This window comes from Penicillium lagena, assembly GCF_028827675.1.
Source record: "Penicillium lagena strain IBT 129212 chromosome Unknown utg000002l_segment0_segment0, whole genome shotgun sequence".
NCBI lineage: Eukaryota > Fungi > Ascomycota > Eurotiomycetes > Eurotiales > Aspergillaceae > Penicillium > Penicillium lagena.
Genome location: NW_026623223.1, coordinates 5,441,872 through 5,464,305, shown reverse-complemented (window position 1 = coordinate 5,464,305; position 22,434 = coordinate 5,441,872). Strand labels below are relative to the sequence as shown.

The 22,434-nt window shown below is 54.4% G+C and overlaps 13 protein-coding genes across 13 annotated transcripts; 11 read left to right on the top strand and 2 right to left on the bottom strand.

Annotated features, from left to right (window-relative positions):
• Window positions 1-175: 175 nt before the first annotated feature.
• Window positions 176-1,513, top strand: gpdA (glyceraldehyde 3-phosphate dehydrogenase GpdA; the record flags this gene model as incomplete). The annotated part of the gene is made up of 6 exons (XM_056976989.1): window positions 176-187; window positions 246-281; window positions 335-348; window positions 430-493; window positions 563-1,421; window positions 1,485-1,513. The coding sequence occupies 6 exons, from the start codon at window positions 176-178 to the stop codon at window positions 1,511-1,513; spliced, it is 1,014 nt and encodes a 337-aa protein (XP_056836945.1).
• Window positions 1,514-2,314: 801 nt separating this feature from the next.
• On the top strand, window positions 2,315-5,272 carry hdaA (histone deacetylase hdaA; the record flags this gene model as incomplete). Its single annotated transcript, XM_056976988.1, has 14 exons — window positions 2,315-2,915; window positions 2,968-3,256; window positions 3,309-3,322; window positions 3,372-3,510; window positions 3,557-3,669; window positions 3,715-3,842; window positions 3,893-4,103; window positions 4,176-4,266; window positions 4,317-4,364; window positions 4,414-4,477; window positions 4,533-4,625; window positions 4,676-4,761; window positions 4,812-4,891; window positions 4,959-5,272. The coding sequence occupies 14 exons, from the start codon at window positions 2,315-2,317 to the stop codon at window positions 5,270-5,272; spliced, it is 2,271 nt and encodes a 756-aa protein (XP_056836944.1).
• Window positions 5,273-6,158: 886 nt separating this feature from the next.
• On the top strand, window positions 6,159-6,629 carry N7510_005061 (putative BYS1 domain protein; the record flags this gene model as incomplete). The annotated part of the gene is made up of 1 exon (XM_056976987.1): window positions 6,159-6,629. The coding sequence occupies one exon, from the start codon at window positions 6,159-6,161 to the stop codon at window positions 6,627-6,629; it is 471 nt and encodes a 156-aa protein (XP_056836943.1).
• Window positions 6,630-7,043: 414 nt separating this feature from the next.
• N7510_005060 (uncharacterized protein) lies at window positions 7,044-10,544 on the top strand (the record flags this gene model as incomplete). Its single annotated transcript, XM_056976986.1, has 1 exon — window positions 7,044-10,544. The coding sequence occupies one exon, from the start codon at window positions 7,044-7,046 to the stop codon at window positions 10,542-10,544; it is 3,501 nt and encodes a 1,166-aa protein (XP_056836942.1).
• A 310-nt stretch (window positions 10,545-10,854) lies between these two features.
• N7510_005059 (cleavage and polyadenylation specificity factor subunit 5) lies at window positions 10,855-11,819 on the top strand (the record flags this gene model as incomplete). The annotated part of the gene is made up of 4 exons (XM_056976985.1): window positions 10,855-10,895; window positions 10,954-11,205; window positions 11,257-11,504; window positions 11,560-11,819. 4 exons carry the CDS (start codon window positions 10,855-10,857, stop codon window positions 11,817-11,819), a joined length of 801 nt encoding a protein of 266 aa, XP_056836941.1.
• Window positions 11,820-12,151: 332 nt separating this feature from the next.
• Window positions 12,152-13,124, top strand: N7510_005058 (lipase family protein; the record flags this gene model as incomplete). Its single annotated transcript, XM_056976984.1, has 3 exons — window positions 12,152-12,221; window positions 12,272-12,437; window positions 12,491-13,124. The coding sequence occupies 3 exons, from the start codon at window positions 12,152-12,154 to the stop codon at window positions 13,122-13,124; spliced, it is 870 nt and encodes a 289-aa protein (XP_056836940.1).
• A 393-nt stretch (window positions 13,125-13,517) lies between these two features.
• Window positions 13,518-13,718, top strand: N7510_005057 (uncharacterized protein; the record flags this gene model as incomplete). Its single annotated transcript, XM_056976983.1, has 1 exon — window positions 13,518-13,718. One exon carries the CDS (start codon window positions 13,518-13,520, stop codon window positions 13,716-13,718), a length of 201 nt encoding a protein of 66 aa, XP_056836939.1.
• Window positions 13,719-13,941: 223 nt separating this feature from the next.
• On the top strand, window positions 13,942-15,160 carry N7510_005056 (DUF3431 domain-containing protein; the record flags this gene model as incomplete). Its single annotated transcript, XM_056976982.1, has 2 exons — window positions 13,942-14,402; window positions 14,452-15,160. The coding sequence occupies 2 exons, from the start codon at window positions 13,942-13,944 to the stop codon at window positions 15,158-15,160; spliced, it is 1,170 nt and encodes a 389-aa protein (XP_056836938.1).
• A 296-nt stretch (window positions 15,161-15,456) lies between these two features.
• On the top strand, window positions 15,457-16,269 carry N7510_005055 (putative dephospho-CoA kinase; the record flags this gene model as incomplete). The annotated part of the gene is made up of 1 exon (XM_056976981.1): window positions 15,457-16,269. The coding sequence occupies one exon, from the start codon at window positions 15,457-15,459 to the stop codon at window positions 16,267-16,269; it is 813 nt and encodes a 270-aa protein (XP_056836937.1).
• A 256-nt stretch (window positions 16,270-16,525) lies between these two features.
• Window positions 16,526-17,300, bottom strand: N7510_005054 (uncharacterized protein; the record flags this gene model as incomplete). Its single annotated transcript, XM_056976980.1, has 3 exons — window positions 16,526-16,771; window positions 16,819-17,184; window positions 17,244-17,300. The coding sequence occupies 3 exons, from the start codon at window positions 17,298-17,300 to the stop codon at window positions 16,526-16,528; spliced, it is 669 nt and encodes a 222-aa protein (XP_056836936.1).
• A 194-nt stretch (window positions 17,301-17,494) lies between these two features.
• On the top strand, window positions 17,495-18,257 carry N7510_005053 (zinc-finger domain-containing protein; the record flags this gene model as incomplete). Its single annotated transcript, XM_056976979.1, has 3 exons — window positions 17,495-17,833; window positions 17,896-18,063; window positions 18,129-18,257. The coding sequence occupies 3 exons, from the start codon at window positions 17,495-17,497 to the stop codon at window positions 18,255-18,257; spliced, it is 636 nt and encodes a 211-aa protein (XP_056836935.1).
• A 353-nt stretch (window positions 18,258-18,610) lies between these two features.
• Window positions 18,611-20,142, bottom strand: N7510_005052 (UPF0047-domain-containing protein; the record flags this gene model as incomplete). Its single annotated transcript, XM_056976978.1, has 3 exons — window positions 18,611-18,769; window positions 18,833-19,067; window positions 19,646-20,142. 3 exons carry the CDS (start codon window positions 20,140-20,142, stop codon window positions 18,611-18,613), a joined length of 891 nt encoding a protein of 296 aa, XP_056836934.1.
• Window positions 20,143-20,695: 553 nt separating this feature from the next.
• N7510_005051 (F-box domain protein) lies at window positions 20,696-22,337 on the top strand (the record flags this gene model as incomplete). The annotated part of the gene is made up of 2 exons (XM_056976977.1): window positions 20,696-20,970; window positions 21,020-22,337. The coding sequence occupies 2 exons, from the start codon at window positions 20,696-20,698 to the stop codon at window positions 22,335-22,337; spliced, it is 1,593 nt and encodes a 530-aa protein (XP_056836933.1).
• Window positions 22,338-22,434: the final 97 nt, after the last annotated feature.

The following is a 22,434-nucleotide window of genomic DNA, read 5'->3' as shown; positions in this document are numbered from 1 at the left end:
AATCCTACTTCTGCCCCTCCGCCTGCCTTTTCTTCCTCTTCTTTTCCTCTCACTCACACTCTCACTCATCCATCTTCCTTTCCTTCCACTTCTTCAAGTAAGTCTTCCCTTCTTCTCGACCCATCCACTCGGGTTCCCCCCCATGCTAACATTCGTTCTAGATCCCATAGCAAAAATGGTCCCCAAGGTATGCGCTAGCTGGAACGACCTCTCCCACTCTCCCCCACTAACCTCCCCGTCTACAGGTTGGTATCAACGGCTTCGGTCGCATTGGCCGTATTGTAAGTGACCTGATTTTCCATAATCACGATCCGACGCTAACTCGCATTTCCAGGTCTTCCGCAATGCGTAAGTTTTGCGCTGCCCCTCCACCCCCACCATCGCGGGGGGCCGGTCGCCGTGAATCTAACTAACCTTGCCATCCTGCAGCATCGCCCACGGCGGTGTCGATGTCGTTGCCGTCAACGACCCCTTCATTGAGGTCCACTACGCGGTATGTCGTTATTCCCACCAATCGCGCATGCGGCGCGAGGCATTATACTAACCGAGTCTCGTTACCCAGGCCTACATGCTCAAGTACGACAGCACCCACGGCCAGTTCAAGGGCACCATCGAGATCGATGGTGACCAGGGTCTGATTGTCAACGGCAAGAAGATCCGCTTCTTCGCCGAGCGCGACCCCGCCCAGATCCCCTGGGGCTCGGTCGGTGCCAGCTACGTCGTCGAGTCCACCGGTGTCTTCACCACCACCGAGAAGGCCTCCGCTCACTTGAAGGGTGGCGCCAAGAAGGTCATCATCTCCGCTCCCTCGGCGGATGCCCCCATGTACGTCATGGGTGTCAACAACACCGAGTACAAGAAGGACGTCAACGTCCTCTCCAACGCCTCGTGCACCACCAACTGCCTGGCTCCTCTGGCCAAGGTGATCCACGACAACTACGGCATTGTCGAGGGTCTGATGACCACCGTCCACTCCTACACCGCCACCCAGAAGGTGGTCGATGCCCCCTCCAACAAGGACTGGCGTGGTGGCCGTACTGCGGCCCAGAACATCATCCCCAGCTCCACTGGTGCTGCCAAGGCCGTCGGCAAGGTCATCCCTTCGCTGAACGGCAAGCTCACCGGCATGTCCATGCGTGTGCCCACCTCCAACGTCTCCGTCGTTGACCTGACCTGCCGCATCGAGAAGGGTGCCTCGTACGAGGACATCAAGAAGACCATCAAGGCTGCCTCCGAGGGCGAGCTCAAGGGAATTCTCGGCTACACCGAGGATGACATCGTCTCCACCGACCTGAACGGTGATGACCGCTCCTCCATCTTCGATGCCAAGGCCGGCATTGCCCTCAACTCCAACTTCATCAAGCTGGTCTCCTGGTACGACAACGAGTGGGGCTACTCCCGCCGTGTTGTTGACCTCATCTGTAAGTCTCGAAGCGTTCCCGAGTAATTTTATTTTTCCTTCGGTGTACTGACAGTTTTTCCAGCCTACATTGCCAAGGTCGATGGCCAGTAGGAATCAGGACAGAAGCCTGGTACAAGGAGCCTTCTTTGAAGTGCGGAGCTAGTTTGGTCTCTGTGATGCCTGCATTGAGGTGGGGCACGGGATGGCAGTCTCTTCCTTGTAGAAAAAAAACAAAACACCCACCGATAACGTGAATTTAATGAAACAATACAATTTCTTTTGTGAATGAGCATCCATCTATAAAGCCCACTAAACCGTGCAATTGGCTCCTATTCCACATGAACGCATCCCCACGACGTAGTTTGTTATGAGAGGCGGCCAGGGCGGTGACGACTATTGTCCAGCAGAACCGCGACACGGCCAAAAAGGGATCCAGCCATGGCCCATTCACCTACTCCCCAATCAACCCCCGACCCTCTTCCCTCGGCCCTCTGCCGACCCTAGGCTGGCATTGATTTGTCCAGCTGCATTGGTCTGTCTTGAATTTTGGACTACTGTCTTCGGATAAAGCCGTTTCACGGAATACAGCCCGAGGGTCGCGTACAGCTCGACAGCTCAACGTGCTTCTATACCCGTCATTGATGGACGGACCAAGCTCCACCCTCAACGTATGATAGCAACCCCTCCATTTGGCTTCCTTTGTTTAGAAAAAAAATGTTTGGTCTAACTTCACAGCAGGTCTGTGTATAATTGAGCTGCTGCACCCATCCACCTGGTTGTGGAAGGAAAAAGACACCGAGACCCTTGAACAAAAGTGCGAGAGGTCATGCAATTATAGGCGTCAAGCAGTCAACCCGTATCGCTTATAAATAGAGGCTTGTGTTTGTTTGCTAGCTTTCTCGCAGAGTCAGCATGGAAGAGGACGAAGACACTGTTATGGGTGGCTCCCATGGTCAAGTTCCTTCCACCTCTCTCCCTTCTCATCCTGTCACCCATCCTTCTACACAAGCACACCTCAGACCAGATCTCATGCTTGCTCCATCACTTCTACCTCAAGCAGTGCCAGCATCTCCCTCTCCTGGTTCAGAGCCCTTGCAACCGCAGGACTCGTTACCCATCAGAGGCACCGACGGTATGGCCCAGCCGGACGGGTCGGAAGGAAGTGTGATCAGGCGCGATAGTCTGGAGGAGCCGAACTCGGATTGGTCTGACGATGAGACCATGGTCGTCTCGGGTCTCCCGCTTGCCTCCCTCGCAACGGGGCTCTGTTATGATAACCGGATGCGCTACCACTGCGAGGTCCGGCCTAGCTCGGACGTTCATCCCGAGGACCCCCGGCGCATCTACTATATCTACAAAGAGCTCTGCCGCTCTGGCCTGGTGAATGACCCCCACTGGGATCCTGCTCGCGCACCTTTGCCCCTGCAACGGATCTCCGCTCGCGATGCTACCAAAGAGGAGATCTCTCTCGTCCATACAGACGCGCACTATGCGTTTGTCGAATCCACAAAGGGTATGTCTGTACCCGAGTGGTGGATGAGCTTATTAACTGATCTGGACTATAGAAATGAGCAATGACGTGTTGATTGAATTGGAGCGAAATCGGGATTCTATCTACTTCAACAAGCTAACTTTCTCGACGGCTCTTCTGTCTGCTGGAGGTGCGATCGAAACCTGTCTGGCTGTCGCTACTCGCAAGGTCAAGAACGCGATTGCTGTTATTCGCCCCCCGGGTCACCATGCTGAGGGCCACGCGGCCATGGGATTCTGCGTGTTTAACAATGTGTCCATTGCAGCGCGCGTGTGCCAGCGAGAGCTGGGTGACAAGTGTCGCAAGATTATGATTCTCGACTGGTAAGTTTGTCATGTCAAGATGTCAAGTTTGTTGATGCTGATCCATGTCTAGGGATGTTCACCATGGTATGTTAGGACGACACATTTGATTGATCAAGACTCTCACAATACACAGGAAATGGCATCCAGAAGGCCTTCTACGATGACCCCAATGTTCTCTACATCTCTCTCCACGTTTTCAAGAACGGCGATTTCTACCCTGGCGGCCCGGAAGGAGGCTGGGACCACAATGGCGAAGGAGCTGGAATTGGCATGTAAGTTGCTCCATCGGTGATGTTGTTCGTTGATTGACTTCGTTAGGAACATCAACATACCCTGGGATGAGCAAGGCATGGGAGATGGCGACTATATGTTTGCTTTCCAGCAAGTTGTGATGCCCATTGCTGAGGAATTCAACCCGGATCTCATCATCAGTAAGTCTGTCTTCCTTCATTATGGTTCTCTTTAACCATATACAGTTGCGGCCGGCTTTGACGCCGCTGCCGGCGATGTACTGGGTGGCTGTTTTGTCTCGCCATCCTGTTACTCTCACATGACGCACATGCTCATGGCTCTCGCCAATGGCAAGGTTGTGGTGTGCTTAGAGGTGTGTTTCATGAGCTTTCAAATGGCGTCCCATTACTGACTTGGTGAAAGGGAGGATACAATTTCCGATCTATCTCGAAGTCGGCATTGGCGGTCACCAAAACCCTGATGGGTGAGTCCCCAGGGCGCTTGCAGGGTGCCAGCCCGACCCCGTCGGCAGTCAAGACCGTCCGGCGTGTCATGGCGATCCAGTCTGGTTGGTGGAAGTGTATGTACCCCAAGGGGCCAAATGACCACCCTGTTTGGGCTGAACGGTTACACGGTATGCGGCTGAGCCCTAAGTGATGAGATTTCCCGGCTAACAGCTCTACGGATGCTATTCGCGCGCACCAAGCAAAGGATTTGTACGATAGCTTCAAGCTCACCTCGCTGTATGTTTATCGCAAGGGCGTTTCCAAGTCATTCGAGAACCAGGTTCTGGCCAGGTAAGCCTACGACATCAAATCACCAATTCCTGGGTCTAACGTTCCTGCAGCCCCAACTACAACAAAGCTGTCCCGCTTATTCTCTACTTCCATGATCCGTAAGGTTTCTTTTCCCGGATCTGAAGGTTTCGATCTAACCCAATCCAGACCCGAGCTCATCGGCCAACCCGACCCAGTCAACAACAAACTGGAGCTCCACAATTGTTGGCTGGTAAGTATACTGGCTCTAGGAGACAGAAGGCCGATTCCGTGCTAATTTACCCTAGGCTGATGTCTCAAAGGAGTACATCACATGGATCACTCGCCAGGGCTATGCTGTCATTGATGTCAACATCCCGAAACATGTGACCAAGTCCTCGGTAAGTCAGAACATTCGTGTCTAGAAACTCTGCTAAATCCCGACAAATAGTCTTCCTATCAGTACGAGGACAACGACACGGACCGCCCCAGCGCCACAGAGGATCTGGCGGGCTACATATGGGATAACTATATCGAGTAAGTGGCTTCCTGTCTGATTGGATCCAACGCTAAGACATGCTCCCTAGACCAAACCCGGAACGGAAGATTTTCTTCCTTGGAGTTGGTGAATCATTTACGGGGATTTCAAGTCTCCTGATCAATCGAGGTACGCCTAACATCGGCCTTCGGGAAAGGAAAGGCAAACCCTCAAGCACCCATAACTGATCCCTCAGCAGAAAACTTGTACCAGCGCGTGAGCGGAGTGATCTCATTCGTCGACAAGAACCCCGTGCGCGCAGTCACCTCCCACACGCAGGTTTGGCTGTCGAAGTGGTACCGCGAAAACTCGCTCGTTATTGCCTCGCACACCCATGGGGTCTGGGACCCGGACCGCAGACGGGCCAAGCGCTACGGACAGTTGGTGCGGTCGCCTCAGGAGGGACTGAGTGAGATGCTCCAGCTCCACAGGGACGAGGTGTTCAAATTTATTGTTGAGCGTGTTGAGAAGGAGGACGAGGAAGGGAAGGATTCGAACATGGAAGACTAGTTTCCTCTTTCTTTACTATTCTACCTTTCCTTGTCTCTCGCTCACACCTGCTGCTCTAACCTGGGATGGCGGGTGCGGGGGTGAGGGTGAGCAGAATGCGATTACCTTGTTTTCTTTCTTTTTTTAACTCTTCTGTGCCCTAAGGGATTAACTAGCCCGATGCATATTGGTTCTACAGTCCGATAAAAATAGCTCCCGTGTGGAGAGTCTTATTTTGCCTGTTGACCCTCCACGCCACTTTTCAGTTCCCGAGCCTGATGTCAGAGTTCCCAAAGACACGGCCAACCGGACTGCTCGATGTGGCAGTCTGCACGGTGCCTGTGGATGTAACTATGTCTCAGTTGCTGCATCTGTATTGGCTCGGGCACCTCGTTCCGGCCGCGCTACGGTACGAGCATTTCAGGGTCCTCCCACTCTTGGCGAGCTATGTATGTGCTGGAGCCCCAAGCCGGGGTAAGAGCTCTCTGCCTGCCTAGAGACATGCATATATATACCTCACGCTATCGCCCGGGTAGGGCTAGTGACTTGTCGCTTGGTCTTGCTCGTATCCCGGACACTCGGCCACGTTGCGGGGCGCTCTGCTGCTGGACCTCTCGTCATGGGAGAAAAACAAAAATGTCTCGGAAAAAAATAGCGAGCACCAACCATACATACCGCTTCGACATGTCTGCTAATCAGGTATTGAACTGTTCACCGTCTTGTCGGGCCCGAGTCGCTTTCAGGCGGCCGTCGACGACTGCCAGTATACGAGGGAAAAGGAAAAAGTATATAAAGGGCTTCAACCCGCGCAACTGAACTGATCATCCAGCCTCATCCAGTCCATCTGAACTATACAACTTTAATAAATATTCACTCGCTTAACTTCAAACCAACTACATCCATCACGATGCATTTCTCCATCGCCCTCACCACCCTCGCCGCATTGGCTCCCCTCGTCAGCGCTGTCGGCGACGCCATCGTCGTGAACAACTGCAAGGCCGCCGTGCACCTCTGGTCCGTCGGTGGTGCCGTCGGCCCGGAGGTGACCCTCAACCCGGGTGAAGAGTTCACCGAGAAGGTGCACTACGACGCCAAGTCCGGCGGCATCGCCATCAAGATCACCCGCCCCGTCGACGGGCTGTACACTGGCGCCCCGCAGACGGACTTTGCCTACACCCTGGACGGCAATAACCTCTGGTACGACCTGTCCGATGTGTTCGGTGATCCCTTCTCCGGCAAGGTGCTCTCCGTCAAGGCCTCCAACCCGGACTGCCCTGATATCTGCTGGTCGTCTGGTATTTCGCCTGCTGGCAGCCAGACTAAGGTCTGCGGCGCTGCTGCTAACATCACCCTGACGCTGTGCGCTGCTAAGTGCTAGATGGAGGATGAAGGTCCATAGGGAATAATCAGATGTGGACAGAGATGATGGTGCGGAGAGGGATATATATCTTCCAGAACATGTATGTAGTAGTCAATGCATAATGACCTCAAGTCTTGATGTGACCGAAGTATGGTAGTGGAAGAGCGATAAGCTATTGTCAGTTCTGTCGACTTCTCTACTTTGGTTGTTGTAGATAATGCTGACCTGACCGCCTTTCGGTCTGCGCCGCATCACGTTGCCGCTGGGGCGCTTCGCCGCAAAACGGTTGCTGCCTCGCTCCGTTTCTCTCTCTCTCTCTCACTCGCTCGTCCAAAGATTAAAATCGTCGTTTTCTTTTTTCTTGACTGCGGCATCTCTTGCGCCGCCCCTCCCCCTCCCCCTTCCTTCCTCCCGGGCGCTCTTGCTCCTCGCATGTCTCCAAGGTCCTCGGCACTGCTGTTGTACAGAGGTCTCAGTTGCAATCCGACGACTCGCCCGATTCTGCTGCCACGCATCACGATTCTGACCCCCTTTCGCTATCCACCTTTCCCCCGCTCGCTTTCGCATCCCACCCACCCTCTTACCGCCGCCATTCAACCCTCCATCCCAGCCATGCCGCAAGTCGAGTGCATAACAGAACGTCTGGAGAAGCCGGAGCTCGATGATCGGTCCTACCGTGTGATTCGGCTGCCGAACCAGCTGGAGGCTCTTCTGGTTCATGACCCAGACACCGACAAGGCCAGCGCCGCCGTCAACGTCAATGTGGGGAACTTTTCCGATGAAAATGACATGCCCGGTATGGCGCACGCCGTTGAGCACCTGCTCTTCATGGGAACCAAGAAGTATCCCAAGGAAAATGCCTACAACCAGTACCTCGCCTCCCATTCGGGATCTTCCAACGCCTACACCGCTGCCACCGAGACAAATTACTTTTTCGAGGTGTCCGCCACCGGAGATTCGAGTAGCGCAAAGTCCAGCGGGGTAAACACTCCCGCGGAATCCACGAATGGTACCAACGGCGTCGTCAGTGAGTCGTCGAGTGAGAAATCCGACTCCCGATCCCCGCTGTATGGCGCATTGGATCGCTTTGCCCAGTTCTTTGTGTCTCCGTTGTTCCTAGAGTCGACCCTAGACCGTGAACTGCGGGCGGTCGATTCAGAGAACAAGAAGAATCTCCAGAGTGATATGTGGCGGTTGATGCAGCTGAACAAGTCTCTCTCCAACCCTGCACACCCATACAGCCACTTTTCGACCGGTAATCTGCAGACTCTGAAAGATGATCCGCAGAAACGCGGTCTGGAAGTCCGCAGTAAGTTTATCGAATTCTATGAACAACATTACTCTGCCAACCGGGCCAAACTGGTGGTTTTGGGTCGGGAGACGCTGGACGTATTGGAACAATGGGTTTGCGAGTTGTTCAGCGGCGTGGAAAACAAGAATCTTACCCAGAATCGCTGGGATGGCGTCCAGCCGTTTTCAGAGGAAGATATGTGCACACAAGTCTTTGCCAAACCCGTTATGGACACTCGCTCGATGGACATGTATTTCCCGTTTCTGGATGAGGAGGATATGAACGACTCCCAGCCCAGTCGGTATATTGGTCATCTAATCGGTCATGAGGGACCAGGCAGTGTTCTATCATACCTCAAGACCAAGGGATGGGCGAATGGCTTGTCCGCTGGCGCGATGCCGATCTGTCCTGGATCGGCATTTTTCACCGTCTCGGTGCGCCTGACGCCCGAGGGTCTGAAGCAGTATCAAGAAGTGGCCAAGGTTGTCTTTGAGTATATTTCCATGATCAAGGAGCGCGAGCCGGAGCAATGGATCTTTGACGAAATGAAGAACCTGGCTGAAGTTGATTTCCGCTTCAAGCAGAAGACCCCGGCTAGTCGGTTCACCAGTCAGTTGAGCAGTGTCATGCAGAAGCCGCTGCGTCGTGAGTGGCTACTGAGTGGCTCGCTGTTGCGGCGCTTCGATCCCACTTTGATCAAGAAAGCTCTGTCCTATCTCCGGGCAGACAATTTCCGCCTTATTATTGTGTCTCAGGAGTTCCCTGGAACTTGGGATCAGAAGGAGAAGTGGTACGGCACAGAATACAAGGTTGAAAAGATTCCTCAGGACTTTTTGAGTGGAATTCAAAAGGCCCTGGAATCGACCGCGGCTTCTCGTACGTCCGACGTGCACATGCCACACCCGAACGAGTTCGTGCCAACTCGACTGTCGGTCGAGAAGAAGGAGGTCGAGGAGCCGGCCAAGACCCCGAAGATGATTCGTCATGACGAACGAGTCCGCCTGTGGTTTAAGAAGGATGACCGGTTCTGGGTTCCCAAGGGTACGATAGATGTTACGCTGCGGAACCCTCAGGTGTGGGCCACGCCGGCCAACCTGATCAAGACGAAGCTCTATTGTGAGCTGGTGAGGGACTCTCTGGATGAGTACTCCTACGATGCCGAGCTCGCCGGCTTGGACTACCACCTATCTGCCAATATTCTGGGACTTGACTTTTCTGTGGGCGGGTACAATGACAAGATGTCTGTGCTGCTGGATAAGGTGCTGTCTACCATGCGTGACCTGGTGGTCAAAGAGGAACGGTTCGCCATCATCAAAGAGCGGTTGGCGCGGGCGTTCCGGAATACCGAGTACCAACAGCCTTACTACCAGGTCGGCGACTATACTCGGTATCTGCTGTCTGAACGGGGTTGGATCAATGAGCAGTATATCGAAGAGCTGGAGCACATTGAAGCAGATGACATCACCAAGTTCTACCCGCAGCTGCTTGAACAGACACACATCGAGGCCTTGGTCCATGGCAACCTTTACAAGGAGGATGCGCTACGCATGACGGACACGATTGAGAAGACGTTGAAGGGACGTCCTCTTCCGCCCTCACAGTGGTATCTGCGGCGCAACATGGTTTTCCCGCCTGGCAGTAACTACGTGTACCCGCGGACCCTGAAGGACCCGGCGAACGTCAATCACTGCATCGAATACTACTTGTATATGGGTCTCTTCACAGACGCCACACTGCGCGCAAAACTGCAGCTGTTTGCGCAAATGACCGACGAGCCGGCGTTTGATCAACTGCGGAGCAAGGAACAGCTCGGGTATGTGGTCTGGAGTGGCGCGCGCTTCAATGCGACGACCATGGGTTACCGTGTGATTATCCAGAGCGAACGCACCGCACAGTACCTGGAGACACGCATCGATTCGTTTCTGCGCGAATTCGGTCCGATTCTGGAGGCGATGCCCGAGGATGAGTTCGAGGGCCACAAGCGCAGCGTGGTCAACAAGCGTCTCGAGAAACTCAAGAACCTCGGTTCGGAGACGACTCGGTTCTGGTCGCACATTGGGTCGGAATACTTTGATTTCTTGCAACATGAGATCGACGCGGCCAATGTGCGCACGCTCACCAAAGCCGACCTGGTCTCTTTCTACCGGCAGTACATCGACCCGTCATCCTCGCAGCGGGCCAAGCTTTCTATTCACATGAATGCGCAGTCTGGTGCCCACGAGAACACTTCTGGGCCCGCTGAGAAACGATCTCACCTGGTCGAGGCGGTGGACAAACAGCTGGAAGCCGCCGGACTTGCCGTGGGCGCTGGTCGACTCGGCACGGCGTTCGAGCAGCTGGACATGTCGACTCTGGACAGCTCGCAGGTAATATCTTTGGTCAAGATATTCTTGGCTACGGAGGCGAGCCTGTCAACGGAGCAGATCGCGTCGGCGGTTGACCGTCTGGAGCAGAATCTGGGTCTGCAGTTGAAACAACTGGGCCTGGATCTGTCTTCTTCCACGCCTAATGGCGATGCGGCTTCTACAGAGGCGGTTGTTATCACAGACGTGCCTACATTCAAAGCCCGACTGCCGGTGAGTACAGGGCCGGTAGCAATGTCGGAACTGAGCGAGTTTGAGGATTTTGATGCGAAGCTGTGAGGATAGAGGATCGGTGCATCGTGTCGGGTGTTTGGGGGTAGGCTCCGGGGGTGATACGTATATATGGGAGTTTGATGACCTAGACGAATATAAGTCACTGCACACGATAAATTGCATTGATCTACCCATAGCCACGTCTAGATATCGTACGTAGAGCCATCGGCAGTGACCTTACTCTTTGTATCCTTCGCCATTCCTTCCCTCTTTCATATACTTCTTAATTGGGCAGGCGGTCACCCTTGATAGCGATAACACGCGCATTGCCAGCTCCGACTCTTTTGCTCTCCGTGTTTCTCCCCAATTGCGCAGCATGTCGACCTCGACGGCTACGGCGATCAAAAGTGCTCGCCCGTAAGTTTGTTGTGCTCTCCCGCTCTCCCCGTTGGCTAACCCAGGCGCATCCATCCAGACCGATTGTCCCCAAAGACTTCTCCGCAGAACAACCCCAAACCATTCGCCTTTACCCGCTGTCCAACTACACGTTCGGCACCAAGGAGACGCAGCCCGAGGAGGACCCATCGGTGCTGGCGCGGCTGAAGCGCCTGGAGGAGCATTATGAGGTGCATGGCATGCGCCGGACATGCGAGGGCGTGCTGGTCTGTCATGAGCATAACCATCCACACGTCCTGATGCTGCAGATTGCCAACGCCTTTTTCAAACTGTACGCCGCATTTCCTCGCCATTCTCTTCCCGCATACTAATCCTCGTTTAGCCCCGGCGACTACCTCAGCCCCGAAGATGACGAAATAGACGGATTCAAGAAACGCCTGAACGAACGCCTGGCGCCCGTCGGCTCGCAGTTCTCAGGCGAGGGCGTCAACGAAGACTGGGAGATTGGCGACACGCTGGCGCAGTGGTGGCGCCCGAATTTCGAGACGTTCATGTACCCCTTCCTGCCGGGGCACGTTACGCGGCCGAAGGAGTGCAAAAAGCTGTATTTCATCCAGCTGCCGAAGAAAAGTACCGCTCCCTTCCCATTGGTTTGATTTGCACTTGCTTACATCGAACCCGATAGAGGTACTCTCCGTCCCCAAGAACATGAAACTGCTGGCCGTGCCCCTGTTCGAACTATACGACAATACGGCGCGCTACGGCCCGCAGCTCTCGGCGATCCCGCATTTGTTGTCGCGGTACAACTTTGAGTTTGTCGATGAGAATGACAATGTGGTGGCGGTCACGCCGGGGACTCCACTGGACGAGAACCAGATCCCGCGGACCAGAGTGTTGGCGGGGGGTGATGAGGATGGACAGGATACGGGCATGACCGATCAGTAGTAGACTAACCCTAACTATAACCTCGGAGTTCCGGTCTCTACTTCCAATATTCACCTATCAACGACATTCTTCACCCACTTTTGCCTTTTCTCTGATATAGTTTCCGCCCCCTTCCACCACTCTCATGCTCAATGCAACCGTATGCAACTGTGATCTAGCGATGGAATGTTGTCGATCGCATGCCTCTGTCCACCACTCAGATTCGATCATGGCGCTGGTCGATGTGACCCCCGCTCTCACTGGCGGACTATATATTTCTTCCATACAGAAGGGTGACTTGTCCGCCAATTCATCTGGCAGTTCCCTCTGGTTTTTCTATTGTTGTGTCAAATATGCTGTTCTGGACCCTGACTGCTCTGGCCTCGCTGGCGATCGCCTTGCCGGTGGGACTAACGCGACGAGGTGAGAGAAGAGTAAATCAAACCGGGGCCCGAACTAATCTAAAACAACAGATGTCCCCTCCGACACGCTGGACGAGTTGATGTTGTTCGCGCAGTACTCCGCTGCGTCCTACTGCTCCAACAACATCGCCTCGTCGGCCTCAGCTCTGTCCTGTGCCGCAGGGAACTGCCCAGAGGTCCAGACGGCCAACGCCGTGCCGTTGTACGCTTTCGACGAGTATGTACAGAATCATTCCATGTAAAAAACATCAAATACTGACTCTCTCCAAGTTCCACGCAATATGGCGACGTCGCTGGCTTCCTGGCCGCCGATTCCACCAACAAGCTGCTGGTGCTTTCCTTCCGGGGAAGTCGCACGATCAGCACCTGGATCGCCAATCTGAACTTTGACCTGAGCAACAGCACCCTGTGCAGCGGCTGCGAAGTGCACACGGGCTTCTGGGAGTCCTGGGAAACGGTGGCAGCCACGCTGACGTCCGAGATCGACTCGGCCATGAAGACCTACCCAGGCTACACCCTGGTGCTGACGGGCCACAGCTTTGGCGCTGCTCTGGCGGTACTGGGTGGCACTGCACTGCGGAATGCCGGGTACACGCCGAGCCTGTACACGTATGGCGAGCCCCGCGTGGGCAACACCGCGCTGGCCACCTACATCACTAACCAGGGCAGCCTGTGGCGCGTCACACACACGGATGACATTGTGCCGAAGCTGCCGCCGGCGTCATTTGGATTCTCTCAGCCTAGCCCGGAGTACTGGATTACCAGCGGCAACAATGTGACGGTGACCACCTCGACCATCCAGGAGATTCAGGGCGTGGGGTCGGATTCAGGCAATGCTGGCACGACTGATGTGAGCATTGAGGCGCACAATTGGTACCTTGTGGACATTGATGCGTGTCAGTAATTATATAGTTCGTAGCGGCTATCCCGTGGTTGGGAGTGTATCCACTCGGTACTTTACCGCGAGATGTATACAACCACCAGAATTTCATATTTCGCTATCAAATCTCAACAGCCACGCATTTTCTCCATATCAATATTATTCCTGACCGGATGGAATGTCGTCCGTTGTGGCTAGAGAGCAGCGGCTGGCTCAGACAACCCCGACGGTATGGACTGAGGATCCATATCTCCTGTGCCACCTACTGGCTCTTGCGCAGCTTCAAGAGCGCCTGCGGCTCAATTTGCCCAAACCGAGCAAGTATATCGTATGTCTTCAGCCCGCTCGCTCCGAGTCCGTCTTGGACGCTAGCTGATTCGCTTCCAGTCCCATCTTCTGGTGACCAATGGGCTAGAGATGGAATACATCCTGCTTTACGAGGCCGACGTCACCGCCGAGCTTCTGGACTGGCTGCAGAGTCCGAAGGATGCCACTACCCCCATGGAGTGGCCTACTGTCCGGCGGAAAAGCATCCCATTCAAGCCGTATGATACATTCGCTGGTCGATTGGTGGCTGAGCTCGTGGCCCCCGATCCTGTGAGTGGTGGGTGTCATTGACCCCCGTAGGAAGCATGCACGAGAAGACAGCGGATCCGACCTGATCAGAAATGTCCGGAGAACGAAATGAGTGGTAAATACATCTCACGAGAGCGACAACATTTAGACTAGAATGACTAGAATGACAAGCAATAATAACGTAAGAGTTCCCATACCTCCTGTATGATGGTTGATGTGGCTGAGTCGTTGTGGCGCATGATCCTTGCTTCACCCGTTTTAGTCCATGTTGCATTTGGAACTTCGCCTGGAACTCACACTGGCTCGACTGGTTTCCCAATCGTCCCCCGACAACCCTGCGATATGCGCATCTAGCCCTCTTCTGCCTCCCACTATGCTGTTCGCTCCCAGCGGACCTCAGAGTCCTCGCCGGCGCAACCGCATCAAGGCCATCCTCACCACCATCGGCATTGTGCTCGCCCTGTACTTCCTCTTTTTCAAACCCGATCCCAAGAACCCCGCCCGAACAGAGCGAGGCAGCTATGCGCAGCAGCGCGGCACCGACAAGCCGGATACCGCGCCCGGGAAACAAAAAGCGCTCGTGGTGGCCAGCATGAAGGACGACGATACCTCGTGGCTGTACGAGTTCTTCCCGGACTGGACCAAGAGTGTCTATGTGGTGGACGACAAGCAGGCGCCCTTGACGGTGACGCTGAATAAAGGGCGCGAGTCGATGGTGTATTTGACGTGAGTGGTCTCTCTATTTCCAGACCAAAGCTCCTATTTAACGAAACAGATACATTATCGACCACTACGACACCCTGCCCGACGCAATGCTCTTCATCCACTCCCAGCGCTACCAATGGCACAATGACGACCCCTACTACGACGGCGTCCACATGCTACGCAACTTCCAGATCCCCTACCTCCAACAACAAGGCTACGTCAACGCCCGCTGCGCCTGGACACTAGGCTGCCCAGGCGAGATCCATCCGCTATCGGATACCCACCGCGATGCCGTGCACGCGGGGGAATACTTCAGGGATGGATTTATGGAGCTGTTTCCCGACACCCCGGTCCCGGACATGGTGGGTGTGTCGTGCTGCGCCCAGTTCGGGGTGACGCGCTCAAAAGTACGAGAACGACCCAAAAGCGATTATGAGCGGTTCCGGACGTGGTTGGCGGAGACATCGCTGCCGGATGATTTGAGTGGGCGGATTATGGAGTATTCGTGGCACAGTACGTTAATCCTCTCTCTCTCTTGGAGTGGATCTTTTCTGACAACTAATTCATTAGTGATCTTTGGCCAAGAGCCAGTTCACTGCCCTAGTGCAGAATCCTGCTACTGCAAGGTCTTCGGACTCTGCGACTTGTCCTGTCCGTCTGTAGGGGCTTGCGATGGGCGGTATGTGCTGCCCCCTTTCTCCTCGCTGCCCAAGGGATGGCCGTATATTGGGTGGAAGGGCCAGAAACAAGATCCGAGCCATGGACTGCCGGAGTCATAACATCTTCTTGTCAATTGTACAATTGTGTATAGCATGGCGTTTGGTGTTTGGACTGGATCTAAATGGAGTCTTTGAATATAACCAAATCGTAACTAAAATCAAACTCCAATTATCATGATAATAGTGAACAGGGATATACCTCCTTACTGGCTGTGAAGGTATACTTCATGACCAACCTCGGCAATGAGTCTAGATTCCCAGACCTCCCCGCATTCGGACTTCCGCTTCATCAACTCCAACGGTCTCTCTCTCTCTCTCTCTCTCTCTTCTCCAAACCCAATCCCAACCCCAGCACCATGCTCATCATCGGGCTTACGGGCTCTATAGCCACCGGCAAATCCACAGTCTCCAAAATCCTTTCCTCACCACCATACGCCCTCCCCATCATCGACGCGGATCTCCTCGCGCGTAAAGTCGTCGAACCGGGCACCCCCGGCTACAAAGCGATCGTGAACTACTTCGGGCCCTCCACACCAGATCTACTGCTAGAAGATGCACCATCAAGCCCAGCAGGCAAACCCCTCAACCGCCCGGCATTGGGCCGCCGCGTCTTCGGCATCAGCGAGGAGCGCAAACGCGATCGCGCGGTGCTGAATGGGATCGTGCATCCCGCCGTGCGGAAGGAAGTTTACAAGGCGTTGGTCTGGCACTATGTGCGCGGGCAGTGGGCCGTCGTCCTGGATGTCCCCTTGCTCTTTGAGAGCGGGATGGATCTGATTTGCGGCACGGTGCTCGTGGTGGGCGTGCACGACCCCGCCGTTCAGATGGCTCGCCTCCGCGCCCGCGACTCCCATCTCACAGCCGAGGACGCGGAGCATCGAGTGCGCAGCCAGGGCGACGTGCTGTCCAAGGCCGAGCAGGCCGAGTTCCGGGGCACGGCCTCCAAACGCGGCGTGGTGGTCTGGAATGATGCCGATAAGCCGGAGCTGGAGCGTGCGGTCACGGTTGCGATGCAGGGGATTCAGGCGTCGAGTCCGCGGTGGTGGGCGTGGGTGTTGCTCGTTGCGCCGCCGGTGGGTGCGAGCGTTGCAGTGTGGAATCTGGCGGTGAACTTTGCGACGCAGAAGAGCTGGGAGAGGGAGAAGACGAAGGACAAGGCGAAGCTTTGATCAGGTGCTTGTGTGTTGTATATATTGCTTGGGGGGTTCTGGGACTGGAATTATAGAAGATAACTAGCGTGGACGATTCCGTGCTTCATGACGGTGGAATATACGCTCTGCCCTACGGACTAAACATAAGAGGTCCTACCCTTAATACATAACTGAAAGAAACATGAATTCGTAATAAAGTAAATCCCCTAGACGCCTATAGCCATGCACACGGAAAACGCTAATTCCAAAGTTGCAACACAGGACATATTCCCGCCTACCGGCTCTTGCGCTTCTTCTTCTTTTTCTGCGCAGTGTCGGGAGCGCCTTGTCGGGAGCTGCCACCGGAGATACTCGTCAGGTTTTTCAGGTTGACCTCCTGGGATAACATCTTCGCCTTTCCCTTTTTTCTTTCATTATCGATGAATTCTTGGACTCCGGCAGGGTCCGTTGGGTTCTGGAATTTCTGTCCCTCTTCGCCTTCTTTATTGTTTGATTGGCCCTCACTCTGAGAAATGTAATTCTGCTACACATTAGCAAGCCTTCTACAATCCAAGCGTAAAGACTGACCGTCCGCTGTTTGCGCTTATAATTGCCATATGCTCTTCGGCCCCCAGCTCCGACATCTCCGTCCGCATCTAACGAGTCCGCCGCCACCACGAGAGGCTGCAGCGCATTGCCGTTTGTAGCGGGTGGGATATCCAGCACCCATTCGGTTTCGCCCGCCTCTGCCGCCTGGCGCGCAATGGCTTCTCGGCGCTTCTCTTCTTCCGCTGCTAGCGCGGCGGAGATGGCCTCCATATCACTTGTGCGTGGAGTAGCCGGGCTGTTCTGTTCCGACAGTCGGGCCCGTTTCGGAGTAGAAGGGAGGCTGTCCTCGGACGCTGAAGCGTGGGTTTCTTTTGCAGCGGCGGACGCTGCAGCCCGTTGCATGAACTGTAGATATGTGCGGTCAATTTTTGATCTTCTTTTTTGAGATAGAAATGAGAGCATACCTTCATCGTCAACAGACGCGAAGACATGGTCTTCTCGGACTTCGCCGGCGAGGACATGGTGGGCAGTGGGTGAATCAGTTTAATTATTTCGTTACTGCAGTGAAGAAGTAATCTGTGGCAGAAACGGCAAGCCATATCAAGGCGGTGAACCACCCACCCAACCACACGCGGATTATTCAATCCGACCTCTTCGCTCCTGGCAACCACCTCTCTCTCCCGTCTATCCCCAGTTTGGACTCAATCCGCCCATCATGATGTCCTGCGGTCGCAGACTCACTACTCTGGCTGCTGCGGCCCGTCCGCGCTTCGTCCGGGGCTATACCTCCACCATCCCTCGCCTGTCCGAGAATGCCATGCAGCCGAATGACCCGACCCCCCGGACGCCCAAGCCCAATGTCTCCGCCACCAATGCCACGCCGGTCGACTCGATGGGACAGGGAGACTACTCTCTGCAGGAAGATCCCGAGGTCGGCGAGCGCATCCGAAGCATGCAGGCACCCAACCGGGCCACTACGTGGGCTGCCAGCCAGCAGCCGCGCGAGAAGGCCATGACGGGCCCTCGCTTTGAGCAGACCATCATGTCCGCCCAGGTGGGTGCTCCCTGAAGCGAGAGTGGAATTGGTGAAGGATGGGATTGTACTGACCGGACTAGCCCCAACCCATGGCCGCCATCGAACTCATCCACAAGCAACCCGTGCGCTGGACAAAGTCCAAGGTTGTCAGCTGCGACGGCGGCGGTGGTCCCCTGGGTCACCCCAAGATCTTCATCAACACCGACAAGCCCGATATTGCGACCTGCGGGTACTGCGGCGTTCCTTTTGTAAGTCTGGTCCGATTGCTTCATTTCACTTGGTGGGTTCCATGCTGACTTTCTCTCCCCTTCAGGCCCAGGAGCAGCACCGCGCCTACCTTGAGTCTCTGCCCGCTACCAGCTACCCGCTCGAACCGACCGGCGATGCGGCGGAGGTGAACGAAGCCCAGCGGGTCACGGAGGGATCATTGGAGCAGCGATAGAGCACTGGCATCAGTCTTCCTTTTGTCGGCGTTTTCTTACTTTGTTTTTATATCATTTGGGCCCGAGGCCATGTACAGGATATTGATCAATTCGATCTGCTGATGGATGACGTGTGGTGTTTTGTATTCTGCTATACTCTCTTTCTACTGTAGTCTTTTCACCATCCAATCGTCCCCTTCGGTCCCACAGTCGGAAAACCAAATCAACAGTTGAATTGATCATGCCAATCCCAATGTCATATATCATTGCTGCTGAAGCCTACAACCATGGTCATCTAACTACTCTTGAGGGTAATCACAGGTTTCCTCGCGCTCCATCATCGGGTCACGCTCACGCCTTCTGGCCCTCACGCTCACGCCTTCTCGCCCTGGATAGTGGCAACCACCTTTCTGACGTGGCGACTCTGTCTAAATTCCAAATACCAGACGCCTTGCCAGGTGCCAGTGGCCAAGCGGCCGTTGGTGATGGGGATATTGACCGAGGCGCCGACGAGGGAGGATTTGATATGGGCCTGACCGACAAAACCAAATGAGCCATTGAACCTTCATCAGAAGGAAAAGACCAAAAAACCTACCGGCATGTCATCCTCGCCCTCGGCAGAATGCCGATACAACGTCCCCTTGCGATCCGCGGGGGCAATGCGATCCAGCGCATCGCTCATGTCGGCACGAACATCGTCATCCCAGTTCTCATTGAGCGAAATCGCGCAGCTCGTGTGCTGTACGAACAGGTTCAGCATGCCCACTTTATAGTCGCGGATCTCGGGCAGCTCGGTGAGGACATGGTCGGTGACCAGGTACGAGCCGCGGCTGCGTGGGGGGGAGGGTGAATTGCTTTTGGAACCAGGACATGGTGTTGTGTTTGTGTTAGGATGTCGATAGGAATGAAGGAAAGAAAAAGCGTTAGTCGTGGTCCGTTTGTGGATGCGTGGGGTGTGGGGGGGCTGACTGATGTCATCGAGGAGAGTCGGGAGTGTATAATGTCCTAGCACTCGATTATTTTGTTAACGAGGTTGATATTGTCAAATTGCACTAGCATCCCAGTTTGTTTTTCCAATCAGGCGACTCCGGTCTCACAGGCCAAAGAAACAAGTCGATTGATAAATCGAATTCCCAAGCAGCAAGCCACGACCTACTCCTCTCGCAGCACTTTCTCTCACTCTGAAACAAAATAAACAGTCGTAAATAATCATGCTAATACTACTGTCATCTATCATTGCTGTGGAAGCCTACCGCCATGATCATCTAGCAGATCACTAATCTTGTTCATGCCCGACCACTTGGGCAATCCATCCTCAAGATCGAGTATCCGCTGCCCATAAAAAATATGGCATCTAGAAGGAAGAGTTAGCAAATGATACCGATAGCACCCCTGACAGAACGCATACGTCGGCTTAAAAGCTTCTAGTTTGCGTCTCTTTTCATCATCCGACCCAGTCACGTCAATCAGTTCCGGGAAAAGTAGACAGACATTGCGGCCTTCGTCCATGATCGGCGAGTGACAGAATGCACACGACACCTTGGTGGGCAGCTCGTACTCTTGCGACTTGTGGCTCGACGAGTAGAAGGCCAATCCACTGGCCCCCTTGGTGAATGAGACATCCTCCTTGTGGAAGATGGCGGCCCACTGGAAGGGCGCGCCGTGCAGGACCTGGCACCCACGGCAATGACAGTACTTAGCATCGAGAGCCCGTTCGCTCTTCAGCATGTATGAAACCTTGCCGCACTCGCAGTGAGCGCGCCATTTGACCGGGCCGAACTCCCTGGGGTCGTGGATCTGGTATGGCGGGCGATCCTTCCAGGGCGCGCCATCGAGGGTGTGTTCGGGTGGGTTGCTGTTGACAGGTGGTAAGGGTTGCCGGGGTTTGGTTTCGGGTGTATCCATTTTCCGTGGCAATGAGCGAATATTAAAAGAAGATTTGTGGTGGTCCCTTTTATACTTGAAGCCCAAGTGATGTCAGTCGATGCCCACGCTGGCTGCAGACCGGACAGAATAGGTGCTCGAACAGGGGAAGGCAATGATGAGGAATAATAGCAGATAACCGGAATAGAATGGGGGTTTTTTTCTGATAAAAAATACCCGATTTCTGAAGCAAAGGGTGCATCTGTCGATATGCTTGGAAATAAAGCCTGGTGACCAACAGCCACCATGATGTCATGCCCACCTTTATTTATGTTTTGGTATAGTTCGCTTTCTTGGGCTTCAAAAAATGGGTTTGAGAGAAAGAAGGTGAGGTTTCTCGGTTACTGTTGTATTTATTTATGACGAAGACCCCGATGTTTCAGGAAACATCCCTGCAGCGGCATCTTCCTCATCCTCTGTTTTTTTGCTTCTCTTTGTTCTCTGAATTTCCCCCTCTCCCTTCTCTCACTTCACCTCACCTTCTCCCTTCTATCCTCTTCTCTCCCCTATGTTTTCTCCCCCCTAGCCTCTCAGGATGGGCCTCTTGGACCGGATTCGCCGCCCTCGAGCGAGTGCGGGGAGCGCGTCCGACACATTCTCCCCGGACACGTTCGGGCCTGACTGGACCAGACGCCTCCCCCGGCCGGTATTGACGCGCATTTTCGTCTTTGTCTGTCCTCATGCTGTCGACAACTCTTATGACTCCTCCGAGGAGTCCATGACCGATGATTGTATGCTGTGCGATATGCGCGACCTGGCGCATTGCGCGTTGGTGTCCAAGCGCTGGTTTCTCGAAGCTCGCGCACTCCTGTGTGTTCCCCGTTCTCAGATGTCTGCATATTGTCTGACATTTTTAAAGCTATACAAATGTCCGCATCGACCCCGTCCACTACTGTGAACTCGAAGTGCAACTGGCTGCCAAGCGGAAGCGCCGCTCTTTCTTTGACCGCAACGGAGAACCTATCGATGCGCCGCAGGTCCGCCTTACGCAGTTCATGCGATCTGTTCGAGAATCACAGGTTCTGGGGAATATGGTTCTGTCACTCCGGATGCCCTACATGACCCGGGAGGCCAACAAGGCCGATGTTGCGCGCACCATCTCCGTTCTACCTCACCTACGCTTTGTCGATCTGCCCACTGGCCTGTTCAGTGACGAGCCTTCATGTTTAGCGCTCAAGCAAGAGTTGATGGCCCGATGTCCCGATATTCGTCGCATGACTTATCGCCGTGGCGCCGAGGGAAGCTTCGCGCGTCTGCCTGGGAGCCAACTCTGGGCCAATCTGGAGGTTCTGGAGTTGTCGGGTGTACAGTTAGAAGCGGGAATTCTCCGTAGCAGTCTGGCCGCATTTCCCAGGCTTCGTGATCTTACTCTTGAGGATCTTGATTGGCTCGATGACGACGCATTTGCCGTGACTCCGACCATCCAACCGTTCCCAGAAGTTCAGCGACTCACACTTCGAGATAACCCGAAGATCACGGCAAGCGGGCTTGCCACACTTCTTTCTCTTCCAGGAAATCGAACTGCTTTGCATTCTCTGACCCTCTCCTCAACCGGAGTTCTTCCATCAACCTTGCATCAGCTTTTATCTGCGGCCCCGCATCTTGAGAGCCTGGTGGTTGTCCAGGAGGTTTCCCGGTCATTCCCCATGGAGCAGATACCTCCTCTTGCATCTCAATCGCTCCGACTGCTGCATTATGAAATCGTATCCGAGACCGAAACACACGGAGTACCCTCGACAGCCGCATCATACTACACCTATCTGATTTCCTCACTGATGTCGCAGTCCCTCCCGGCACTTCGCGATCTTTATGTTCGCGACTCAAACTTCCCAGATACTCTGCTACTTGCACCTCCCCCTCGACTTCTGGATGGCGGACCTGGCAGCAGTGGTCTCACACAACCGCTGAATGTGTACAGCAAGGGCCTCGACGAGCTCGAGTGGAACTTCACACCCTACCAACCCGATGCGGGACCAGGGCCTCAGACACCGCGCACGCGCCCAGTGAGCTTTCAGGAAGCACAGTTGAGCCGATCTTGGGGAGGTGATGCGCGCAAAAGTGTGCTTGTAGGTAACGGCTTTGGCGGGTTCCTAGCCGTACCGGCGGAAGATGAATTCTCGTCACCCAAGAGCAGCGGGGGATCTAGACGGGCCAGTCGGCAGGATTTATGGCGATAAGCAGAGGTTTTTAATGCATGAATATACGTTTTGATGTTTTGGCCATCCTTTATAGATCGACGTCACGTGTTTATTGTTGCGGCTTTGGTTGTTGCGG